The sequence below is a fragment of the Leucopleurus acutus genome (genome assembly GCF_964270905.1).
Source record: "Leucopleurus acutus genome assembly, chromosome: 2".
NCBI lineage: Eukaryota > Metazoa > Chordata > Mammalia > Artiodactyla > Delphinidae > Leucopleurus > Leucopleurus acutus.
Window position 1 is genome coordinate 167,822,129 of NC_139143.1, and position 22,753 is coordinate 167,844,881.

Here is a 22,753-nt window from a genome sequence, read left to right on the forward strand (position 1 = left end):
TCCTCCCCACACTCTTAGCCCCTCCCTGACCCGTTCTCTTGGTCAGGGTAACTAGAGGCCTAAGCCCGAGTAAGGTGAGCTAAGAGGGACCTCTTGGGTTGGGACCCTGCTTGGAGTGGTGGCCAGAGGTCACTGTTCACCTAAAATGGGGTTTTAATCTGTTTGCAACTTTTTTTTTTAGTAGAAAATGGTTTTTTAAAAAATCTTTTTAAAATTGAGATACATTTGGGCTTCCGTGGTGGCGCAGTGGTTGAGAGTCCGCCTGCCAATGCAGGGGACACGGGTTGGAGCCCTGGTCCAGGAAGATCCCACATGCCGCGGAGCAACTAAGCCCGTGAGCCATGGCCGCTGAGCCTGCGCGTCTGGAGCCTGTGCTCCGCAACGAGAGGCTGCGATAGTGAGAGGCCCGTGCACCGCGATGAAGAGTGGCCCTGGCTTGCCGCAACTAGAGAAAGCCCTCGCACAGAAACGAAGACCCAACACAGCCAAAAAAATATAAATAAATAATTTTTTTAAAAAATTGAGATATAGTTGATGTACAATATTAAGTTACAGGTGTCCAACATAGTGATTCACAGTTTTTAAAGCTTATACTCCTTTTATAGTTGTTTTAAAATATTGGCTATATTCCCTGTGTTGTACAATATATCCTTGTAGCTTATTTATTTTATACACAGTAGTTTGTACCTCTTAATCCCTTACCCCTATCTTGCCCCTTCCCCATTCTCTCTTCCCACTGGTAACTACTAGTTTGTTCTCTATATCTCTGAGTCTGTTTCCTTTTTGTTATATTCACTAGTTTGTTTTAATTGTTAGATTACACATATAAGTGATATCATATAGTATTTGTCCTTATCTGTCTGACTTATTTCACTTAGCATAATACCCTCCAAGTCCATCCATGTTGTTGCAAAGGGCAGAATTTAATTTTTTTTATGGCTGAGTAATATTCCATCATATATATATACCACATCTTCTTTACCCATTCATCTGGTGATTCCATATCTTGGCAATCGTAAATAATGCTGCTATGAACATTAGGGTGCATGTATTTTTTTTTTTTTTTGATATATAACCAGGAGTGGAATTGCTGGGTCATATGGTAGTTGTATTTTTAGTTTTTTGAGACACTTCCTTACCATTTTGCACAGTGGCTGCACCAATTTACATTCCCACCCACAGGGTACGAGGGTTCCCTTTTTTTTTCTTAATACATGTTACATTTTATTTTATTTTATTTATTAATTTTTTTGGCTGCATTGGGTCTTAGTTGCGGCGCATGGGCTCTTCGTTGCAGCACGCGTGCTTTTCTGTAGTTGTGGTGCACGGGCTTAGTTGCTCTGCGGCACATGGGATCTTAGTTCCCCAACCAGGGATTGAACCCGTGTCCCCTGCTTTGGAAGGCGGATTCTTAACCACTGGACCACCAGGGAAGTCCCCTTCTTTTTTATTTTAATTATTTAATTATTTATTTATTTATTTTTTTGCCACGCCAAGTGGCTTGTGGGATCCTAGTTCCCCAGGCCCTCAACAGTGAAAGTGCGGAGTCCTAACCACTGGACTGCCAGGGAATTCCCTGAGGGTTCCCTTCTTTCTACATCCACCAACATTTGTTACTTGTGGTCTTTTCTTTTTAATGGACCAGTTACTTAATTAGGTTCTTTTTTTTTTTTTTTTTTTTGACGGTATGCGGTCCTCTCACTGTTGTGGCCTCTCCGGTTGTGGAGCACAGGCTCTGGACGCGCAGGCTCAGCGGCCATGGCTCACGGGCCCAGCCGCTCCGCGGCATGTGGGATCTTCCTGGACCAGGGCACGAGCCCATGTCCCCTGCATCGGCAGGCAGACTCTCAACCACTGCGCCACCAGGGAAGCCCTCATTGTGGTTTTAATTTGCACTTCTCTGATGATTAATGATGTTTAGTATCTTTCCATGTGCCTGTTGGCCATCTGTATGTCTTCCCTGGAAAAGTGTCTATTTAGGTCTTCTGCCCATTTTTAAAATCAGGTTGTTTGTTTTTTTGATGTTGAGTTGTATGAGCTGTTTACATATTTTGGATATTGACTCCTTATTGGTCATATCATTAGCAAATAGTTTCTCCAATTCAGCTGGTTGTCTTTCTGTTTTATTGATAGTTTCCTCTGCTGTGCAAAAGCTTTGAAGTCTAACTAGGTCCCATTTGTTTATTTTTGCTTTTATTTCTTTTGCTTTAGAAGACAGATCCAAGAAAATATTGCTATGATTTATGTAAAATCGTGTTCTGTCTATGTTTTCCTCTAGGAGTTTCATGACCTCCAGTCTTGTATTTTAAAAAAATTGTTTAATAGCTTTGTTTTATTTATTTATTTATTTTTTGGCTGTGTTGGATCTTCCGTGGCTGTGCACGGGCTTTCTCTAGTTGCTGAGGGCTTCTCACTGCTGTGGCTTCTCTTGTTGCGGAACACAGGCTCCAGGCGCACGGGCTTCAGTAGTTGTGGCGCATGGGCTTAGCTGCTCTGCGGCATGTAGGATCTTCCCAGACCAGGGCTCGAACCCCTGTCCCCTGCATTGGCAGGCAGATTCTTAAGCACTGTGCCACCAGGGAAGCCCCTCCAGTCTTACATTTAGGTCTTTAATCCATTTTGAGCTTTTTTTTTTTTTGGCTGCATCGGGTCTTAGTTGCAGCACGAGGGATCTTTGTTGAGGCACGCGGGATCTTTCATTGCGGTGCGTGGGCTTCTCTCTAGCTGTGTTGTGGGGGCTCCAGAGCGCGTGAGCTCTGTAGTTTGCAGCACGTGGGCTTAGTTGCCCCTCAGCATGTGGGATCTTAGTTCCCTGACCAGGGATTGAACCCGTGTCCCCTGCATTAGAGGGCAGATTCTTTACCACTGGACCACCAGGGAAGTCCCAATTTTGGGTTTATTTTTGTATATGGTATGAGAAAATGTTCTAATTTCATTCTTTTTTAATTTTTATTTTTTTAAATAGATTTATTTATTTATTTTTGGCTGCATTGGGTCTTCATTGCTGCGTGCAGGCTTTTCTCTAGTTGCGGCGAGCAGGAGCCACTCTTTGTTGTGGTGTGCGGGCTTCTCATTGCGGTGGCTTCTCTTGTTGCGGAGCACAGGCTCTAGGTGCATGGGCTCAGTAGTTGTGGCACACAGGCTTAGCTGCTCTGTAGCATGTGGGATCTTCCTGGACCAGGGCTCGAACCCATGTCCCCTGCATTGGCAGACATATTCTCAACCACTGTGCCACAAGCGAAGCCCTAATTTCATTCTTTTACATGTAGCTGTCCAGTTTTCCCAGCAGTACTTATTGAAGAGATTGTCCTTTCTCCATTGTATATTCTTGCCTTCTTTGTCATAAATTAATTGACCATAAGCATGTGGGTTTATTTCTGGGCTCTCTATTCTGTTCTATTGATCTATGTGTCTGTTTTTTTTTTTTTTTTTTTTTTATGTGTCTGTTTTTATGCCAATACCATGCTGTTTTGATTATTGTAGCTTTGTAGTAGTTCACAACATTTTCTGATTCTGGTTTTGGGTGGTGATTTAGAAAGAGGGTCTCCCCAAATTCTCTGCCAAAGACTCATCTTCCCTAAGTTTAGTTCTTACCTTATTGGTCTTAGCAGGAAGCAGGGGAGAAAACTCAAAGCATTTGCCAGAAGAGGGTTTAATGAAGGAACTATTTACAGAGGCGTTGGCAGGAATGGTGAAGCACCCTGGGGCTCACAACAGTGGGATAGAGTCACTAGCCCCAGGGCCTGAAGGGGCAAGGGAGGGAGCCTTGTTAAGGAACCTGGCAGGAGTCGTGCCCTGGGGTTGCAGGCCACCCAACGGGAGCTGTGCCTTTCAGTGGGGGAACATAGTAACTGTCAAAATCACAGTATTATAAATATCCTGATCTCACTCTCCTCCTTCCCTCTGATCTCCTGGCAATGTCTCCTACTGGCCAAACTTTACCTGAAACCGTAAGGCAAGGGGGCCCAGGTGAGACTGTCAGTGGTAGTCAGCCCCAGGACACAGGGCAGGGCAGAGAAGCACAGAGAATGAAGGGTAGGCAAAGAGTAGCCAGCCCAGGGGCTTCTCCTCTCTTCATGGACTCGGCTTTGTGGAGGGGCTGAGAGACAGAGTGGCTGTGCTTGTCTCTCCAAGCAGTCTGTGCCTGACGCCGGAACGCCCTTTCTCCTCTTCCAGGCCCACGTTACTTCGTCCGTGAGGTTGTCCCCAGTCCTGGAGTTAATCTCTCCCATTCTTGGCTTCCTTGGTTCTCAGTGCCTAGCCCATCACTCAGCTCAGTGATTTAGCATTATTCTCTGCAGGGGTTTGTCGCCCCAGGAGACAGTTCTAGCATCCTCTACACTGTGAGCTCTTTGCAGGCAGGGCCCTGGGCCAAAGAAGGCCATTTGTTCTGACACAGGACCCAGCGCAGGCCAAGTGCCCATGTTTGCCAAGTGAACGGAGTCCTGTGGCCTCACCCACCTCCCTCTGCCTTGGCGTACACAGCCTGGGCACATGTGTATGTCTGTTTCCCTGAGTACAAAGGGACGCCTTCGTGACGAGTGGCCCAGGCCAGGCACACAGCAGGCATCAAATGTTGCCTGAATTGGCCTAGGGAGGACCATCCTCCTTTTCCTCATTCATTCAACAACTTTTTGAGATCCTACTATATGCCAGGCCCTGTGCTGGGCCCTGGGAACACAGAAGTGAACAAGACACACAAAGTCCCTGCCTTCATGGGGTTTCCATTCTAGTGGGGGAAGGAGAAAAGGAAGGAATGGAAAATGTACAACATTATTAAAGATTGCAGTAAGTGCTGTACAGAAAATAAACAAGATGATGAGACAAACAGTAAAAGGATGGATATTTATGTGGGAGAGGAGCACGTCAGGGAAGGTCTTTCTGAGGAGATCACATGTAAGCTGAGACCTGAAGAAGAGAGGACATGAAGAGCTGGAAGGGTGTTCTAGGGAGAGGGAACAGCAAAAACAAAGGACCGGAGGTGCTTCTGGGACCCTGGGGGATTCAGTGTTTCAGCCTAAAGAAGGGTTTAGGGGGAGTTTAAGAGCGGTTAAGGAATCAGTCTTGGGGGCGGCCCGGGGCCAGGTCCTGGGCTGAGGGTTGGAGGGGAAGGGACAGCCCTTCTTAATGCTACCCTTGCTGCCTGTTGCCTAGCACCACAGCAAATAGTGCTGCTGGCAGGCCCTGCCCTTGCTCCCTTGGCTCCCCTCTGACTGGCAGTGGCTGTCAAAGGACCAGCCCCGGAGGCTTTGCCAACCTCCTCCCCTGGGATATTTTAGAGGTAAGTCAGAAAATGACCAGCAGCCTCCAAAACTCGACTTTTTCTCGTGCATACCTTACAAGGGTATATTTGGCTGCCCTGGGTGTTAATCTCCCACCCCCTTGCACTACACAGAGAGATATAAATATACGCCAAAGGCAGCACACTCAGAAACTTGGATTAAGGACCACATACTCAGGCCCCAGTGACACACAGAAGACACTCCACACAGCTGCTTATGAGCCCTCCCTCCCACACACTTCAGTCCCCAGTCTCCTGTAACTACACAATCACACACACAACTATACACACGCCCCACAACACAGTCACAACAGCCGGCCACACAGACACTCCACCACCAGCACAATCACCACACACACAATCACTCCCCCATGATTATACAGTCACATATCCGCGTGGGGTACATCCACACGGACAGGTACTCCACAGTCATCACAGAGTCACACGTGCACACACCATCACACAGCCTCCCCCTCCACAGAGCACACACACAACCACGTGGTGTTCACACAGCTGGCAGTGGGCACACAGATCACAACGCACAGCCCACAAGCGTTCCGCACGGCCGCCCCCCCCCCACCCCGACCACCCCTTTACTCAAGGTCTCTCTGATTAAACACATCCAGCCCCTCTGCTGGTTACAGTGAACAGCATTCTTCTGCGATTGAGTCAAAGACCTCCCCCAGACAGGGGCTAAGTGGAAAAAAGGCATCAGAAGGGAGAATGCCCGAGGCCCAGGTCTGGGAAGGGGCCTGGCAGCTCCTCGCTTAGGAAGACAGCCTTCAGTGTTGAGTTTGATCCTGACACTGGTGGCCTAAGGACTTGGGGGAGGGGGCACACCTTGGAGTGGGCAGAAGCAGGGCGGGTGGGGGGTGACAGGTGGAGCAAGCGGAGAGACCCCTGGAAACCTCGCAGCGTGAGGGCGGAAAGCGGTGTTAAATATGGACTGAAACTTAGAGGCTTAAACCCTCCCACGCAGTCCTCCCACCGCCCTTCCCCAGGCTCCGGACTGTCCGCAAACGTACGGGGTGTAGTGTTACCCCCTCCTCCGCCAGCCCTCGGCGACAGCTGCGGGGCACAGCGCTCAGGCGAGGGGGCATCGCAGGGCGCCGGGCGGCGGCTGACACCCCCGAACTCCTGCGGGCGGCGGGCAGGGTGCGGGGTCCCTCGAGGTCCCCAACCCCACACCCTGCCCCCCTCCCGGGCCGGTCTGGCAGGGCAAGCGCTCTCCTGAGGCTGCGGAGCCACCTTCCTCCACTGCCCCCCCGCCCCGCCCAAACCGGGACCCTCGGAAGGGAAGGGTGGAGAGAAAGAAGGTTCGGGAAGACCTCAGGGGGATTGGTTTTGGAGACGTCGACCCCCCCCCATACCTCCCTCCACACCCTCCGCTGGTGGCGGGAGGGGCGGCATCTCCCCGCCCCCGGGCCTAGCGGCCCGCTCCCTCCTCCCGCGGCCGGAGCCTGGGCCAAGTGGGCGCGCCCGGCCCGGGGCCGGCGGGATCCGGTGTCGGCTGCAGCTGGCAGTGCGGCGGACGGGCGCGGGCTGCCCGGGGGGCCAGCTATTAATACCGCGGCCGCCCAGCCCGGGTCGCGCAGCCATGGCCAGCCCGGAGCCCCGGCGCGGCGGGGACGGCGCCGCCGAGGCCGCGAGGTAGGAAAGGACCGTCCCGGGGCCGCGTTGCCGCCCCCTGGGGAAGGGGTGCTGGACGGATCCCCACCCCCCGCGAGCGCCTTTCGCCGGGCGGGGGCGGGGGTCCAGCCTGGGTGGGGCACGGGGCGGAGCCACCCGCGAAGGGAGATCGGGGCGTCTCGTCCCGGCCTGGCATCTCCGGTTGTCTGGGACTTTTTATAATTACCCCTCCCCCTCCCACGGGCGGTGCGAGGATTAACCGCTTCACACTAGCGGGCACCAACCGTGAGATGCCATTCGGCCCCCAGTGGCCAAAGACGCTACCCGTTTTCTTTCGTTGCTCACCCCAAATGCAGCTGGAGATGGAGGCCTCCAGTTGCTGAATTTGCCGTGTGGAAGAGACTTCGTGCAAGGTTGGGCGGCTGCCAGCTTGGAGTTGAGAGTGTTCAAGCAGCTGGTTCTCTCTGGTCTGGGGCTTGGGGTGGTGTTGGACGGGGCGGGGTTGGGGGGAGAGTCTACTGTCCCAGACCAGCAAGAGGGCCTTGGTTGGCAGGGGCCCTGGAGGGGAGGCCCTCTCCAACATTCAACGGTCAGCTCCACCACTGGTTAGCGGGGAAGGGACCTGTGGCTGAAGAATTTGGGGCGCGTAGGGAGCATTTCTGCCCCAGGTCAGCCTGTAGCCCTGGACTTCCTCTTGTACCAAGAGGTAGAGGTGCAAACACACACACACCTGACACCCCTCCCCTGTGACCAAGGGCACAAAGCTGAGCCTTGTTTTACATGTGCACTCACCTGTACACACGTAGGGGTACACACAGAGTCACACACCAACTCATGCCTGCACAGTATCACAAACACTCCCAGTCACATCCCTGATGGGTTGGGAGCTGATGGAATCCTCTAGGGACAGGGACAAAGTGGCAGAGAGGGAGGCTGCTTGGAGCCCAAGGAAACCTGAGGTCAGGGGCCCCAGTTAAGCTGGCCCCCTTGCCCCTAGGCCTCCCATAATCTACTTTTCCCCAGCTCCTTAGAGAGAGACAGCAGTGTGAGGGCAGCACCTAGCAGAGGCCTGGCACTGTGGATAGGGTGACTGAGTGGTGTGTGGTAACAGCACTGCCTGCAAGTCAGGAGACCTGGAATCTACTTCCAGCTTTGCCACTCGACCTTGGGCAAGTTTCTTCCCTGGAGCTCAGTTGGTTGCTGCCTGCCTACCTTCTACAGAGCCCCACCCTGGGATATAGAGAGAATAACTGTACTTGTTGTTAGGAAATGGACTATCAGGGGAGACAGATACATGCTCTTCTGTAACACAAAGCACTTAGTTCAAAGATGAGCTGCCTACAAAGTGCCTTGAGAACACAAGAATGGGAGTTGTCTGGGAAATGCTTAACAGAGGAGGTGGAGTTTGAGCAGGTTTGAAGGATGAGTAGAAATTTGTTAGGTAAATAGATATAAATATATTTTGAATACTAGGGCCGAGCTCTATACCTGCCGTAGTTGTTTCACCTCTTTCAGATCTTATGCCTGTTCTAAGACGAGAGTGGTAAAAAGGAGCTCCGGCTCTGGAGCCAGACTGCCGGCGTTCGCCAGGCTCCACCACGTACGAGTTGTAGAACTTTGAGTGAGCTCTTTACTCTGTGCTTTGGTTTCCTAATCTATAAAGTGGGGATAATGGATGAGCATCAGATAAATGAGTATTTATGGGAAACGCTTAGAATACTTCCTTGAACACAATTACGTTATTCCAGGGTGGAGTACTCAGCTGGAGCATGATGTGAGGGCCGTCTGCTGGCAAAGCAGGGACTCTGTTGAGGATCCGGGTGGGCCTGGCTAGCTGAGCAGGTGCATCCTTCCTGGCATTAGGAACTCTACTTTTCCAGGTAGTGTAGGACTGTTCTCTAGTCAGGTGGTATACAATGAACTGTATTTTCTCAGCTGGACCCTTTAGACATTGTGGGGTAGGAGTAGGAGGTAGAAAAGTTAACGCATGTTACGGGTTGTCAAGCATTGGGTGGGCTATGGGTAGTAATGTGAGAAGAGGCTGAAGAGGTATGTTGAGGTCACATCTTTAAGGGCCTTAAATCTATGCTAAGCAGTTGGCTATATATGGTGAAGTGGAGCAAGATAGTTTGCTTTATATTATAGCAAGCTGCAGCACTGTCAAGAACAGACTGGGATGAGAAGGAAGAAGGCTTATGGGAAGGCTGGTACGAAAGTGCGGGTGAGGGATGATGACTTGGATGAGGGTCCTGGCAATGGGGTGAAGAGGGAGATAGAGACTGGAGACTTTCTGAGATAGAAACATCAGTTCTTAGTGAGTTGGCTGTTTAAAGACCACTTGTCTATCAACAGAGGGATGGATAAAGAAGATGTGGTACATATATATAATGGAATATTACTCAGCCATAAAAAAGAATGAAATAATGCCATTTGCAGCAATATGGATGGACCTAGAGACTGTCATACTGAGTGAAGTTAAGCCAGACAGAGAAAGACAAATATCATATAATATCACTTATATGTGGAATCTAAAAAAAAAAAAAAAAAGGTACAGGGACTTCCCTGGTGGTCCAGTGGTTAAGACTCCACGCTCCCAATACAGGGGACCTGGGTTTGATCCCTGGTCAGGGAACTAGATCCCACATGCCTGCTGCAACTAAGAAATCTGCATGCCGCAACTAAAGATCCCACATTGCTGCAGCTAAGACCCAGCACAGCCAAAATAAATAAGAAGAAGAAAGAAAGAAATATTTTAAAAAATGGTACAAATGAACTTATTTACAAAACACAAATAGAGTCACAGATGTAAAACACAAACTTATGGCTACCAGGGGGGGAAAGGGGAGGAAGAGATAAATTGGGAGATTGGGATTGATGTATACACAGTACTATATATACAATAGATAACTAATAAGGACTTACTGCACAGCACAGGGAACTCTACTCAATACTCTGTAATGACCTATACGGGAAAAGAATCTAGAAGATTAGAGTGGATACATGTATATGTATAACTGATTCACTTTGCTGTACAGCAGAAACTAACACAACATTGTAAATCAACTGTACTCCAATTAAAAAACAAAAAAAAGACTGCTTGTCTCATCAGCCTGGTGTATGGTGATATATTTCCCTGAGCTGGAAAATACAGGTGTAACAAGCTCAGGGAGAAGGATAATTTGGTGGCAGTTGAGTTTGAGGTGCCAAGTAACATCAGATGAAGATATCTAAAAAAGCACTCCAGGGCTTCCCTGGTGGCACAGTGGTTAAGAATCTGCCTGCCAATGCAGGGGACACGGGTTTGAGCCCTGGTCCGGGAAGATCCCACATGCCGCGGAGCAACTAAGCCTGTGCGCCACAACTACTGAGCCTGTGCTCTAGAGCCTGCGAGCCACAACTACTGAAGCCTGCACACCTAGAGCCCGTGCTCCGCAACAAGAGAAGCCACCGCAATGAGAAGCCCATGTACCGCAGCGAAGAGTAGCCCACACTCAGCGCAACTAGAGAAAGCCCGCGCTCAGCAACAAAGACCCAACTCAGCCAAAAATAAATAAATACATGCATTTATAAAAAACAAAAAAAGCACTCCATCTCTGGTAAAGTGAAGTGAATGGACTAGGTGATTGTTGAGTTGTCATTAAGTTTTAGGTTTTGGTGCAGGTGCTGGGCTTGAATGAGGCCAGTGATGTTTGGGGCCTGGTGAAGACACACTTTTGTGGTTTCCAGAGGGCCATCAGGAGATACAAAAGGGAAGCCAGGGATTCCTGGGGTGTAGAGAGGAGGACTGAGAAGACGATTTAGAATAAAAGTAATCTTTATTAAGAACTTGGAGCTGAGAAATAGAGCTGAAAACCTGGACACAAGTAAGCCTTTTCAAGACAAATCAAATTCTTTGTTTGATATGTGAGGCTTTTCATTTATACTTTATATCTTAAAAAAGAAAAGTTTATTGAAAGCTACACTCAAATTTAGTCTGTTTTGTAAGTGCACTCTTGAGTATCTGAGTTTCCTTGAGCAAATTACTTAATCTCTTTGACCTCCATTTCCTGATCTGTAAAATGGGAATAATAAATGTAACCACCTCATAGAATTGTTATGAGGATTAAATGAATCGATATATGTAAAACATTTAGAACAGGGCCTGGTGTATATAAGACCTTTAAAAGTATAATTTATTATTATTTCCATGGTATTTTATATTTTCAAAGAATTGCTCAGAGATCCAAGGCAGGTAAGATGCATTTGAAACAGGAAAGACCAAAGCCACTTGAGGGCCAAAGCAGCAGGAGAGCATTCCTCCACAGGAACTGAGTAAGCTAGCAGGCAATGGGCAGCTGGGTTAAGGGGCTCATCTGTTAGAATCACAGAATCTGAATTCAAGAGCATTGACAGGCTAGAAGGATGGGCCAACTCCAACAAGATGAAGTTTTATAGGAACAAGAGATGTGGTTTAAAAGCACTTGGTGTGAAAAAGTCTTCAGGATTTTAGTCAAACTCAGCATTTATCCAGAATATGATGGAACTGCCCTATATGCTAAGGGTGTCTTGACTGCAACAATAGGAGTATAGTGTCCAGAGAATCACTGCTCAGAGTACACCTGGGTATTGCCTCCTATACCCATCCCCAAGGGATAGCGAGCCTGTCAACTTGGAGCCTGTCAGAAAGAAGTGACCCAAATGAGGTGGGTACTGGAAACCTTGGCATGCATGGAATAATTGAAGGATAAATCAGTTCTCTTTAAGTGTTCAAAGAACTTACATAGAAGAGAAATTAGATTTGTCTGATTCTAGAAAGAAGAATCAAACCCAGGGAAAAATTGCAGGGAAGGTTTTACCTCAACACTAGAATTTTCTTATGACGGTGGAACATATAGTAGCTCAGGTGTGAGTTTCCAGTCCTTGACGGTATGTAAGCAGAGACTCGACACTGACATCATGGGGATGGTGTCAGATCTAAGCAATGGGCTGTGTCGGGGTGGATCAATGGAGGGAAGGGGCAGACATGTGCTCTCTGAGATGTGAGAATTTGATATAAATTAGGCCTGTGTCCTACTGGCTCCAGTCACAAACCATCCCAGGACTGTGGCTGCCCTCTCACCTTGTCATTTCTCTTGCAGGAACACAAGAGCAGAGGCCACTTCTCTGCAAGAGGAGAACTCTGAATCCCCGTATGAGGTGGGGACCTGGAACCCAGAAGTTACTCTGTCTTTGGAAGGGACCTTGAACTTAGAGGATATTCTTTACCCGGGGGACACAGGTGACTTTGATGTGGCTATGCATGTGGAAGAGACCGAGAAGCCTGAGGAGATGCTGCATATTGAGGAGACCAGGACGCCTGATGAGGCCCTGTATGTGGAGGAGCCAGGAAAGCCAGAGGAGATGCTATATGTGGAAGAGCCCGTGAAGCCGGGGAAGACTACAAGCCCAGAGCAGATGGTTTATGGGGGAGAGACAGTCCCGAGTGAGGAGAAACCTAACCCCGAGGAGAGCCTCAGAGCTGGGCCGAGTCCCAGCACAGAGGGGAGCCTGAGCACGGAGGACCTGGAATTGCTGGAGGGGCGTTTCCAGCAGTGTGTCCAAGCCGTGGGCCAGCTGGAAGAGGAGAGGGATCAGCTCATCCATGAGCTTGTGTTGCTCCGGGAACCAGCCCTGCAGGAGGTGCAACGGGTCCACCACGACATCCTGGCTGCCTACAAACTGCACGCCCAGGCAGAGCTGGAGAGGGATGGGCTGAGGGAGGAGATCCGACTGGTCAAGCAGAAGCTGTTCAAGGTGACGAAGGAATGTGTGTCCTACCAATATCAGCTGGAGTGCCGCCGGCAGGACGTGGCCCAGTTTGCCGAGTTCCGGGAAGTGCTGACCGCCCGGGCAGCCCAGCTCTCGGAGGAATTAGCCCAGCTTCGGGATGCCTATCAGAAGCAAAAGGAGCAGTTGTGGCAACAACTAGAAGCACCTCCAAGCCAGAGGGATGGGCACTTTCTCCAGGAGAGCCGGCAGCTCTCTGCCCAGTTCGAGAACCTCATGGCAGAGAGCCGCCAGGGCCTGGAGCAGGAGTATGAGCCTCAGCTACTGCGGCTCCTAGAGAAGAAAGAAGCTGCGGCCAGAGCTCTGCAGAAAACCCAGGCCGAGATCCAGGAGATGAAGGAGGCTCTGCGACCCCTGCAAGCAGAGGCCCTTCAGCTCCAGCTGCAAAACAGGAATCTGGAGGACCAGACCACCCTTGTGAGGCAAAAACGAGACGAGGATGTGCAGCAGTACAGGGTAGGCCCACTTGGCATGAAAGGAAGTACAGTCTTTTAGCCTGGGGAGGAAAAGGGGATCGGGGCCAAATGTCTTTGGGCTGAAGGATACTAGCATATGTAGGAAGAACAATTTGTTCCTTGGGCCATTCACTCACTTCTTTATGCCATTTTCCATTTCATTCATTCAGGCCTGTGCTAGGGCTGAAAGTTATCTTGCACTCTTAATTTACACAGCACTTTTACACCAATTATTTCACTTGATCTTCATTAATCCTCCAAGTCAACTATTATCATTTTTCATAGATGAGGAAACTGAGGCCCAGTGAGTTGGAGTAATTTGAACTCTAGTCTGACCACCCCCAAATATTTCAGTGCTCTTTCCACGGCACAAGTTTCCAATTCTAAGTGAATCACACTTGGGTTTATATAGAGCAGGAGGGAATGAGGCTAGGTAGTATTCATTCTCTCCCCTCTCCCATATTCACCCTCAAGCCCCACCTATCTGATCTCTGCCTTGAAGTTTTTCCAGTCTTAAAAAACTGGGATGAAATCTATAAATCTCAATTCCTCGTTTTCCTTTTTTGTGCATTTGTCACCATTTCACTTGTATTCAAGCTATTTCTGATCGTGAGCCAGTTCTAATCCCTTTTAGAACAGAGTGGGAGATGAACACTAAGTGCATAAACAAGTCTCTCTCCCCCACAGACTGTGAGCTTTCGGAAGGTAGGGAGTATGTTTTACTTATCTCTGCCACCAGGCTCAGAGTATGCATCAGTTAAGCGCTGACTTAAGAGCTGCTGGGTACCATGAGAAGACAGTGTGGTGCTTTTCAGAGCAGTACTTTTGTCTTTTGGAACCCCCCTTTTCTGGATGAACTTAATCTTATGCCCGGCCAGAGATTTTGACGTATCCTTAAGGGAACATGTCCTCTGTTGAAAATGGCTGCATTTACTTCACTGAAGATTTTGTCAAGCTTTCTGTAGTTGTATTATGAAAACGGTGGGGTTTTTTGGTCATAATATTGAACGTTTTCAAACTATACATATATGCACTCCCCTCACTCACCCAACACTGCCCGCCGCCTTCACTGCACTGCTTTTTTACTGGGTCACAATCTAGTGAAAGGGCACGAATTATCTTTGCATAAACAAATACTAACCTTAACAGCTTACACTCAATCAAATGTTACATTAACAATTGTAACCCAGGGTAGGAAGTAACGTGATTTAAGAGAGGTACAAATAAGAATGCTATGGGATAATAGTCGTGGATTAAATCAGAGAACCCATAACGGAAGACAATGTTATTTGAGCTAAGTGTTGAAGTATAGGTAAGATCTAGAGCAGTGCTGTCCAACAGAAATATAACGCAAGCCACATATATAATTTGAAATTTTCTAATAACCACATAAAAAAAGAAATAGGTGAAGGTAATTTTAATATATTTTATTTAATCTAATAGATCTAAAATATAATTTGTAACTTCGCTGCATGTGAAAGGTGAAAAACTGAGAGGTGAGTTGAACCTGTAAAGGTAAATCGGGGCAGATCACATTGGATTTTGAAATCCAAACTAGGGAGTTTGGACTTTATTCAGTGGTCAGTTGCATCCATAAAGGTTTTTTTATTTTTAAGAGCTTCTTTTTATTTTATTATTTATTCATTAAAATTTATTTTTGGCTCTGTTGGGTCTTCGTTGCTGTGCGTGGGCTTTCTCTAGTTGTGTTGAGCAGGGGCTACTCTTTGTTGCGGTGCACAGGCTTTTCATTGTGGTGGCTTCTCTTGTTGCAGAGCGTGGGCTCTAGGCGCGCAAGCTTCAGTAGTTGTGGCACACAGGCTCAGTAGTTGTGGCACAAGGGCTTAGTTGATCCGCCGCATGTGGGATCTTCCCGGACCAGGGCTTGAACCCGTGTCCCCTGCATTGGCAGGCGGATTCTTAACCACTGCGCCACCAGGGAAGTCCCCATAAAGGTATTTAATCAAGGGATTAACATGATCGTTGCTCTCCTTTTAGAAACAGTATTGGTGGCAGTGTGTAAAATGGGCTAGAGACACAAAGGCAAGGAGACTAATTAGGAAGCTACTATTGGTAAAAGGAAATAATGGTAGCAGGAATGAAAGGAAGGGGAAGGATACAAGAACAAATGTAGAATAAACTTGGCTACAGAATGAGTGGGGCAGAGAGGTGAGAAGTCAAAGAGGATGCTTAGATTTCAGGCAAGACTAACGAGGATGGTGGTGCTCTAAGTAAGGAATCCTCAGGATTAGAATTTTCTGACATAGTACTAGAGTTGTAGAACTTTTTCCCCAGTGATTTTTGTCACTGTACTGGATTTGTTTCAGATTTGATGATCTGTGCACCTTTCCAAAGATCATTCTATAGAAAACAATCTTGATGGGTGTCTCCTATCGCCATACCATAATTAAAGTAGGAATAAAGGTATGAAAGAGCTAATTCTTCTCTTTCTTTTCTTTTTTAAAAATTTATTTATTTTAGGCCACGTTGGGTCTTCATTGCTGTGCGTGGGCTTCCTCTAGTTGCGGCAAGCACAGGCTACTCTTCGTAGCAGTGCGCGGACTTCTCACTGCAGTGGCTTCTCTTGTTGTGGAGCACACACACGTGGGCTTCAGTAGTTGTGGCTCGCGGGCTCTAGAGCGCAGGCTCAGTAGTTGTGGCGCACAGCCTTAGTTGCTCTGCGGCATGTGAGACCTTCCCGGACCAGGGCTCGAATCCGTATCTCCTGCATTGGCAGGCGGATTCTTAACCACTGCGCCACCAGGGAAGTCCCAATTCTTCTTTCTGAAATGGCTTCTTCCTAAACTGTTTGCCAAAGGCCATGTATGGCATCTGATTACTTTTCAAGGGTACGCTTCACTCTTATGACTGTAAACTTTGCCTCTTTCATCACCATCATCCATTCATTTGACAAATATCTTCTAAGTGCCTATTTTCTATGGGCCAGGCAATGAGCTATGTGCTGACAAGGGATGAGACGCTGTGGTGTAGGGTGGAGGTGGGGGGCAGCCCCTGTCCTCAAAAAGTTGATAGTCCAATTAAAATATAATAATAATAATAAATAAATGAACAAAAAATACAAAAAATAAAAATTAAACAGAAAAAGAAAAGAAGAAATAAAAGTTTATAGTCCAGGAAGGATGCAAGATAAAATTTCATAACATCTAATACACTTGATCGTAAGATGCATCCTGATCCAAGTAAGATGTTAAAGTGTGAGTTTTAGAATCAATGAAATAATTAATATGCTTCAGTGTGATAGACAATGTAATAGTTGTAGGAATAAAGCATTGTACTGAAGCAGGTGTAATTACACCTGGGGAGATAAGGGGGAAATTTCATTAGAGGATTAACAATAGCTAGCATGTACGTGAAGTTCTTTACATGTAATAATTCATTTAATTCTTACATCTGAGATAGGTATAACTGCTGTCACCATTTGAAAAACAAGAAAACAGGTGAGTCAGAGAAGTCATCTGTCCAGGGTTACACAGCTAGGAAGTGATGAAGGAAGGATGTAACCCTGTGCCATCTAGTTCAAGTCCACACTCAACTACTACAGGGTGTTTGAGCTGAGCCTTAAAGAATGAATTCACTGTGTAGACAAGGGAAGGGTATTCTAGGCAGAGGGAACAGCTTATACAAAAGCATGAAAACACAGACGTTGTTATGGGAAGTGAGAAGCTCAGTGTGGCTGGAACATAAGGAATGTGAGAAATAGAGAGATGAGGCTGGAGAGGTAGATTGGGACCAGATTGCAAAGGGCTTTATGTATTCTTTTTTTTGCGGTACGCGGGCCTCTCACTGTTGTGGCCTCTCCCGTTGCGGAGCACAGGCTCTGGATGCGCAGGCTCAGTGGCCATGGCTCACGGGCCCAGCCGCTCCACGGCATGTGGGATTTTCCTGGACCGGGGCACGAACCCGTGTCCCTTGCATTGGCAGGCCGACTCTCAACCACTGCGCCACCAGGGAAGCCCGGCTTTATGTATTCTTTAGGTCAGTGGTTTTCCTAAAAAGGTTTTCTTCAAAGCCACAGACCCTTTCCCCAAAACAATTTTATATGGAATGCCAACATGTAAAACAAGTAAAAGTAGAGCTACTTTCTAACTAAAGAGTGACAAGGTCACTCCAGCATGGCCTCCTCCTGTGGTTTCCTGGAATACAGTTTGAAGACCATTTAAGAGCCTATCTATTATCTATCTATTATCCACCTATCATCTATCTTTCATCTATTTATCTATCATCTATCTACCTATCATCTATCATTTGTCTACCTACCATCTATCAATCTATCTATCATCTATCATCTATCATCTATCTTTCATCTATCATCTACCTATCATCTATCTATTATCTATCATCTATCATCTATCTTTCATCTATCATCTATCTATTATCTATCATCTATCAATCATCTATCATCTATGTCTACTTTTATATCTATCTATATGAAGGCAATAAAGCAATTAAGAGTATGAGCTGTAAGTCAGTGGCAAATCCTGGCTCTACCACTTACTAACTGGGAAACTTTGGACAAATGACTTAACCTCTGTGGTTCAGCTTCCTCACATGTAAAATGGGATTAATAGGGCTGTTGCAAGGAATGAACTAGTTAATATCTGTAAAGTGCTGCTAATGGTGCCTGCCACGTAGTTACGTACTCTAAGTGGCAGTGTGGAGGGTAGATTGAAAGAGCCTGGAAACACCACTTAGAGGAGAGATGAGAGATGTGAAGTTAAATGGGTAGCATTTGGTGACTGGTTGCAGTGGGCAGGGTGAGGAATTTGCTGAGAATGATCTCAAAGTTTTCAGCTTGAAATTGGTAGACTTCTAATGCCAAAAGATGGAATATGCTTACTATCTGCATGCTTCACCTCAATAAGCATTATGTGTAGGGTGCCGGACATACTAAGAACCAGGAACCTACAATCTGGTTGGGAGTTAGACATGAATAAAAAAAAAATTCAATATAAGGGAACAGATGCTATCTAGGTGACAGAAATGGCAGGAGTAAAGGCACAGAAATCTGACTTGGTCAGACTAGAGCAGCACTCTCCAACAGAAGTATCATGCAAGCCACAGATGTCATTTAAAAATTTCTAGGGGAACTTCCCTAGTGGTCCGGTGGTTAAGCCTCTGCGTTTCCAATGCAGGGGGCGTGGGTTCAATCTCTGGCTGAGGAACCAAGATCCCACACGCCACACAGCGTGGCCAAAAAAAGAAAAAAAATTCTAGTAGCCACATTAAAAAAAAATTAAGAAACAGGTGAAAATAATACATTTAACCCAGCATAGCAAAAATATTACCACTATAATATGTAATCAACATTAAAATTTGATATATATATATATATATATATATATATACACACATATATATATATATTTGGTGTCAAGTCTTAGAAATCTGCTATGTATCTTACACTCACAGCACATCGCAGTTCAGACTAGCCATATTTCAAGTACTCAATAGCCACATGTGGCTAGTGACTTCCATACTGGACAGTGCAGACTACAGGAATAATGGAGGTTCTAGTTAGAGGTAAGGGTCCAACTAGCAGGAGTCTGAATGCCAGACTAAAGAAAATGGAAAGCCTATGAAAGATTGAGATGATAAAGCAGGTTTGTTTTGTTTTGTTGTTCTAGTTTTTTTTTTGGTCACGCCATGCGGCATGTGGGACCTTAGTTCCCCAACCAGGGATCGAACCCGTGCCCCCTGCAGTGGAAGCATGGAGTCTTAACCCCTGGACCGCCAGGGAAGTCCCAATAAAGCAGTTTTTAAAAAGTTAACCCAGTGGTGCTACACAGGATTAAGAATGGAGATTGTCCTTAATTTCTGTCACTGTACAATACTTCATTCTGTGACAGTTTCTCCCTGTCAAGAGCTTATCAGTGATGGTGCTGACAGCCTTCACAAGCAGGTCTTTTGTATATCCAGCAAACAACAGGTTTGCTAGATGGTGAGGCTTGGGAAACTGGGGCACAGTGGTATGCAGATGCTTTTCTTTAGATAACATGCTCTTAGATCGTAAGGCTACATCTCTGTGTGGTATCAAAGCATGGCTAGGCACTAAAAAAAAGACCTTTGACAATGTTGATGAAAGTTGAGATTCAGCCAGAGTATCAAAACACTGCAGATTGACAGGCCACAAGTATATCAAGGGTGACTCAGTGAACAAATTATTTAGATCCTTCTAATGACAGTATGCACCTAAACTGGATTCCTATTGTATTATTCTTCAAAATCTGAGGTAAAGTCATTGCTCCTTAAAGATGTGCCTTCCAATTTCAATGCTCCCTTCCCTTCCCAGCTACCCCATGGATCCTGAGGATCCATGTCAGCTAGCAACCAAGGCACAGACTGATTTGCTGACATCTTCATTCCTCAGGCATTAATCCTAGGCAGACACAATTTACAGAATGCATCCTGCCTGGTTTTGGCAGAATGGGAAATAGTTATCTGAAGACCCCCGAGGGCCTCCAGGGCATAGCGCCTTCATCTTCCAACTTTAGAACGAATTGTCCTGATGTAATAAGCAAAGGATATAGGAAATTAACAACTCTGATACCCTCACTAATAAAGCATCTATCTGCATGCCATGTTGTGGTAAGTACTAAGTAAAGATATCTCTGACTTCAAGGAGATTCAAATATAATATTCAAGAATAATTGCTTAGGGCTTCCCTGGTGGCGCAGTGGTTGAGAGTCCGTCTGCCGATGCAGGGGACGCTGGTTCGTGCCCCGGTCCGGGAAGATCCCACAGGCCACGGAGCGGCTGGGCCCGTGAGCCATGGCCGCTGAGCCTGTGCATCTGGAGCCTGTGCTCTGCAGTGGGAGAGGCCGCAACAGTGAGAAGCCCGCGTACCGCAAAAAAAATAAAAAATAAATAAATGTAGTGATTTAAAAAAAAAAAAAGAATAATTGCTTACACAAAGACTTGGTTTCTTTCAACTTAAATTGCTGAAGTTGTTGGGCATTATAAAGACTACTGATTATTAACGGAAACAAACTTGTACATAGAGCAAGGGGTCTATAAAATTCTTAGTTCACCACTAGATAATCAAAATCCTCCCCGACACTTTTTTAACTTATTTTTGGCTGCGTTGGGTCTTCGTTGCTGACTTCGTTGCTGGCTTTCTCTAGTTGCAGAGAGTGGGCGCTACTCTTCATTGCGGTGTGCAGGCTTATTGTGGTGGCTTCTCTTGTTGCGGAGCACGGGCTCTAGGCGCACAGGCTCAGTAGTTGTGGCACACGGGCTCAGTAGTTGTGGCTCGCGGGCTCTAGAGTGCAGGCTCAGTAGTTGTGGCGCACAGGCTTAGTTGCTCCGTGGCAAGTGGGATCTTCCCGGACCAGGGCAGGCATATTCTCAACCACTGCGCCACCAGGGAAGCCCCTGACACTTCTTAAAATTGGGAAACAAAAAAGTCCCTCTGAAAATCTGTCCACCCTTTGCAGGATTTTAAGATGTAAGCTGTGGTTAACAGACAAGACTCCTTTCAGAACAGTATCACTGTCAAAAACAGTATCACTGTCAAAACACAAATTCTCTGAATCTATTTCTCAACCTCAATACTGCTATGGAGATTAAACAATGTGTAAGGAAATATACTATTATGGACAATGTCAGATTTTTGTTGTTTGGTGCATTAGAAATGTTCTTGGCCCTCACGCAGGAACAGCTGGAGGAAATGGAAGAACAACAGAGGCAGCTAAGAAGCGGGGTGCAACTCCAGCAACAGAAGAACAAAGAGATGGAGCAGCTAAAGATCAGCCTTGCTGAAGAGCTCGCAACATACAAGTCAGTTTTTGCTGCTACCCAAATCTCAACTAACAAAGGCTGAGGGAATGGTGGGGAGGGCAGATGTTGCTCAGGAGAAATTTCTCTTGACAGTGAAAAGCAAAAAAAAAAAAGAAAACTGGGGGAAAATTTTCAAATTATGCTCATCCGTGAACAGATGGAAAATGGCTCTTTTTTTTTAAACGCCTATGCTACCCAAGAGCCTGGAACAGGCTAATGCTCCCACTTCTGAGGCAGGTGGAATCCAGACACAGCCGCAAGGTGATCCTTGTAGGTTATAAGAGCAGTGTCTGCATTGTTGCTGCTTTCCTAACCTAACAAGACTAGTGCCTTAAAAAAAGACTGTGTGTCTAATGACAAGTCAGTCATTTAGGGATAACACATACTTCCAGGTTGCCTGGTTCAAGCATTCAGGCTTCATTTGGAATGTTTCAATTTCTAGTAGGACTTAAAATATGTCCTGATTATCATCAGGAAATCCAGAACAGGATAAAACATCTAGGCTCTGTGCATTCTTACTTTCCTCACCCTACGTGACCCCATCTGCTATTCATAAAGTTTCCTTAGAATAGTAGAGAAGGCAGTTAGGGTACCTAATTCAAACTATGACTAAGGAGGCCAAGAAGGCTAAATTAATCTGTTAACAGTCATTTACAAAGCTGAAGAGGGTGTTGTTTGTAGACTAAAGGACATGATTATTGCTTAATTTGTGAAACAAGCAACACACCTATCCATTAAGTTCTTTACATACCAATATGTCCTCACATTCTTTATAAAGTGCTAGATTCTCTTGGATAAAGAAACTAAGGATTAAAAAAGATCAAGTTGGATACTAGATAAATATCCATAATTTTTTATTAATTTCCTAGTTAATCCTACATTTTGTATACAAATTCACAAATAACTATTATTACTGATGCTTTTCCTAAATTACTAGGATTTTTTTTTCTTTGGCCAGCCTGCATGGCTTGCAGTTCCCCCATCAGGGATTGAACCTCGGGCCACAGCAGCAAAAGCGCTGAATCCTAACCACTAGACCATCAGGGAACTCCCATACTAGGATTTTCTTTTACCATGTTTCATCCAGGAATAACTGACTATGCCCATTGTTTGGGAGATTACTAGAACCTTGTAACCGAAGAAAATGATCTGCTAAACACCTTTGTGTGGATAAGATGAAAAGTACATGGAAAAGACAATGATTAATCCAAAGAATCAAAATTACAGAATTTCAGGCCTTGTAATACCTGTGTGTAAAGTTAACGTGGGCAGAAAAACTTTTTAGCTAGCCCCTCCCAAAGTCATCCTTGATTAGATGCAAAACACACTCTAGCAATCTCTCCTCAATATGGCCTGCACTAAGCTTCAGAAATTCATTATTAAAAACTTTATACTGGGAATTCCCTGGTGGTCCAGTTAGGACTCAGCGCTTTCACTGCTGTGGGCACAGGTTCAATCCCTGGTCAGGGAACTAAGATCCCACAAGCCATGCAGCGCACCCAAACAAAAAACCCCCACAAAAAGTTTATACTGTATTATTTCAAGTTGCAGAAAGTTTAACCTTATCCTTTTTTCTCTCAACCTTACAGGGGCTGTTTAGAAACATATGGCCGAATCTGTAACCAAGAAACAACAAAAAAAACTTCTTAGCAAAGGATCACTGAGTACCCTTTGGACATACTTTTTTCTAAACAGAGAAGGGAGTGCCAGGGATTTGGCAAGCAGTTCACTCTGGGAAAGTTACAAATACTGGCTGACCTGTTTAAAAAGATTCTAGGGCTGGCTGGAG

General features: G+C 46.3%; 1 protein-coding gene across 2 annotated transcripts; it reads left to right on the top strand.

Annotated features, from left to right (window-relative positions):
• Positions 1-6,863: 6,863 nt before the first annotated feature.
• On the top strand, positions 6,864-22,614 carry SYNC (syncoilin, intermediate filament protein; the record flags this gene model as incomplete). 2 transcript variants are annotated; one of them, XM_082863631.1, is made up of 4 exons in its annotated part: positions 6,864-6,931; positions 12,028-13,171; positions 20,840-20,964; positions 21,149-21,245. In XM_082863631.1, 4 exons carry the CDS (start codon positions 6,879-6,881, stop codon positions 21,243-21,245), a joined length of 1,419 nt encoding a protein of 472 aa, XP_082719757.1. The 2 variants fall into 2 exon arrangements, with proteins under 2 accessions (XP_082719757.1, XP_082719756.1); XM_082863630.1 differs by lacking the exon at positions 21,149-21,245 and adding an exon at positions 22,554-22,614 and having other exon boundaries at positions 6,879-6,931.
• Between the last annotated feature and the right edge of the window lie 139 nt (positions 22,615-22,753).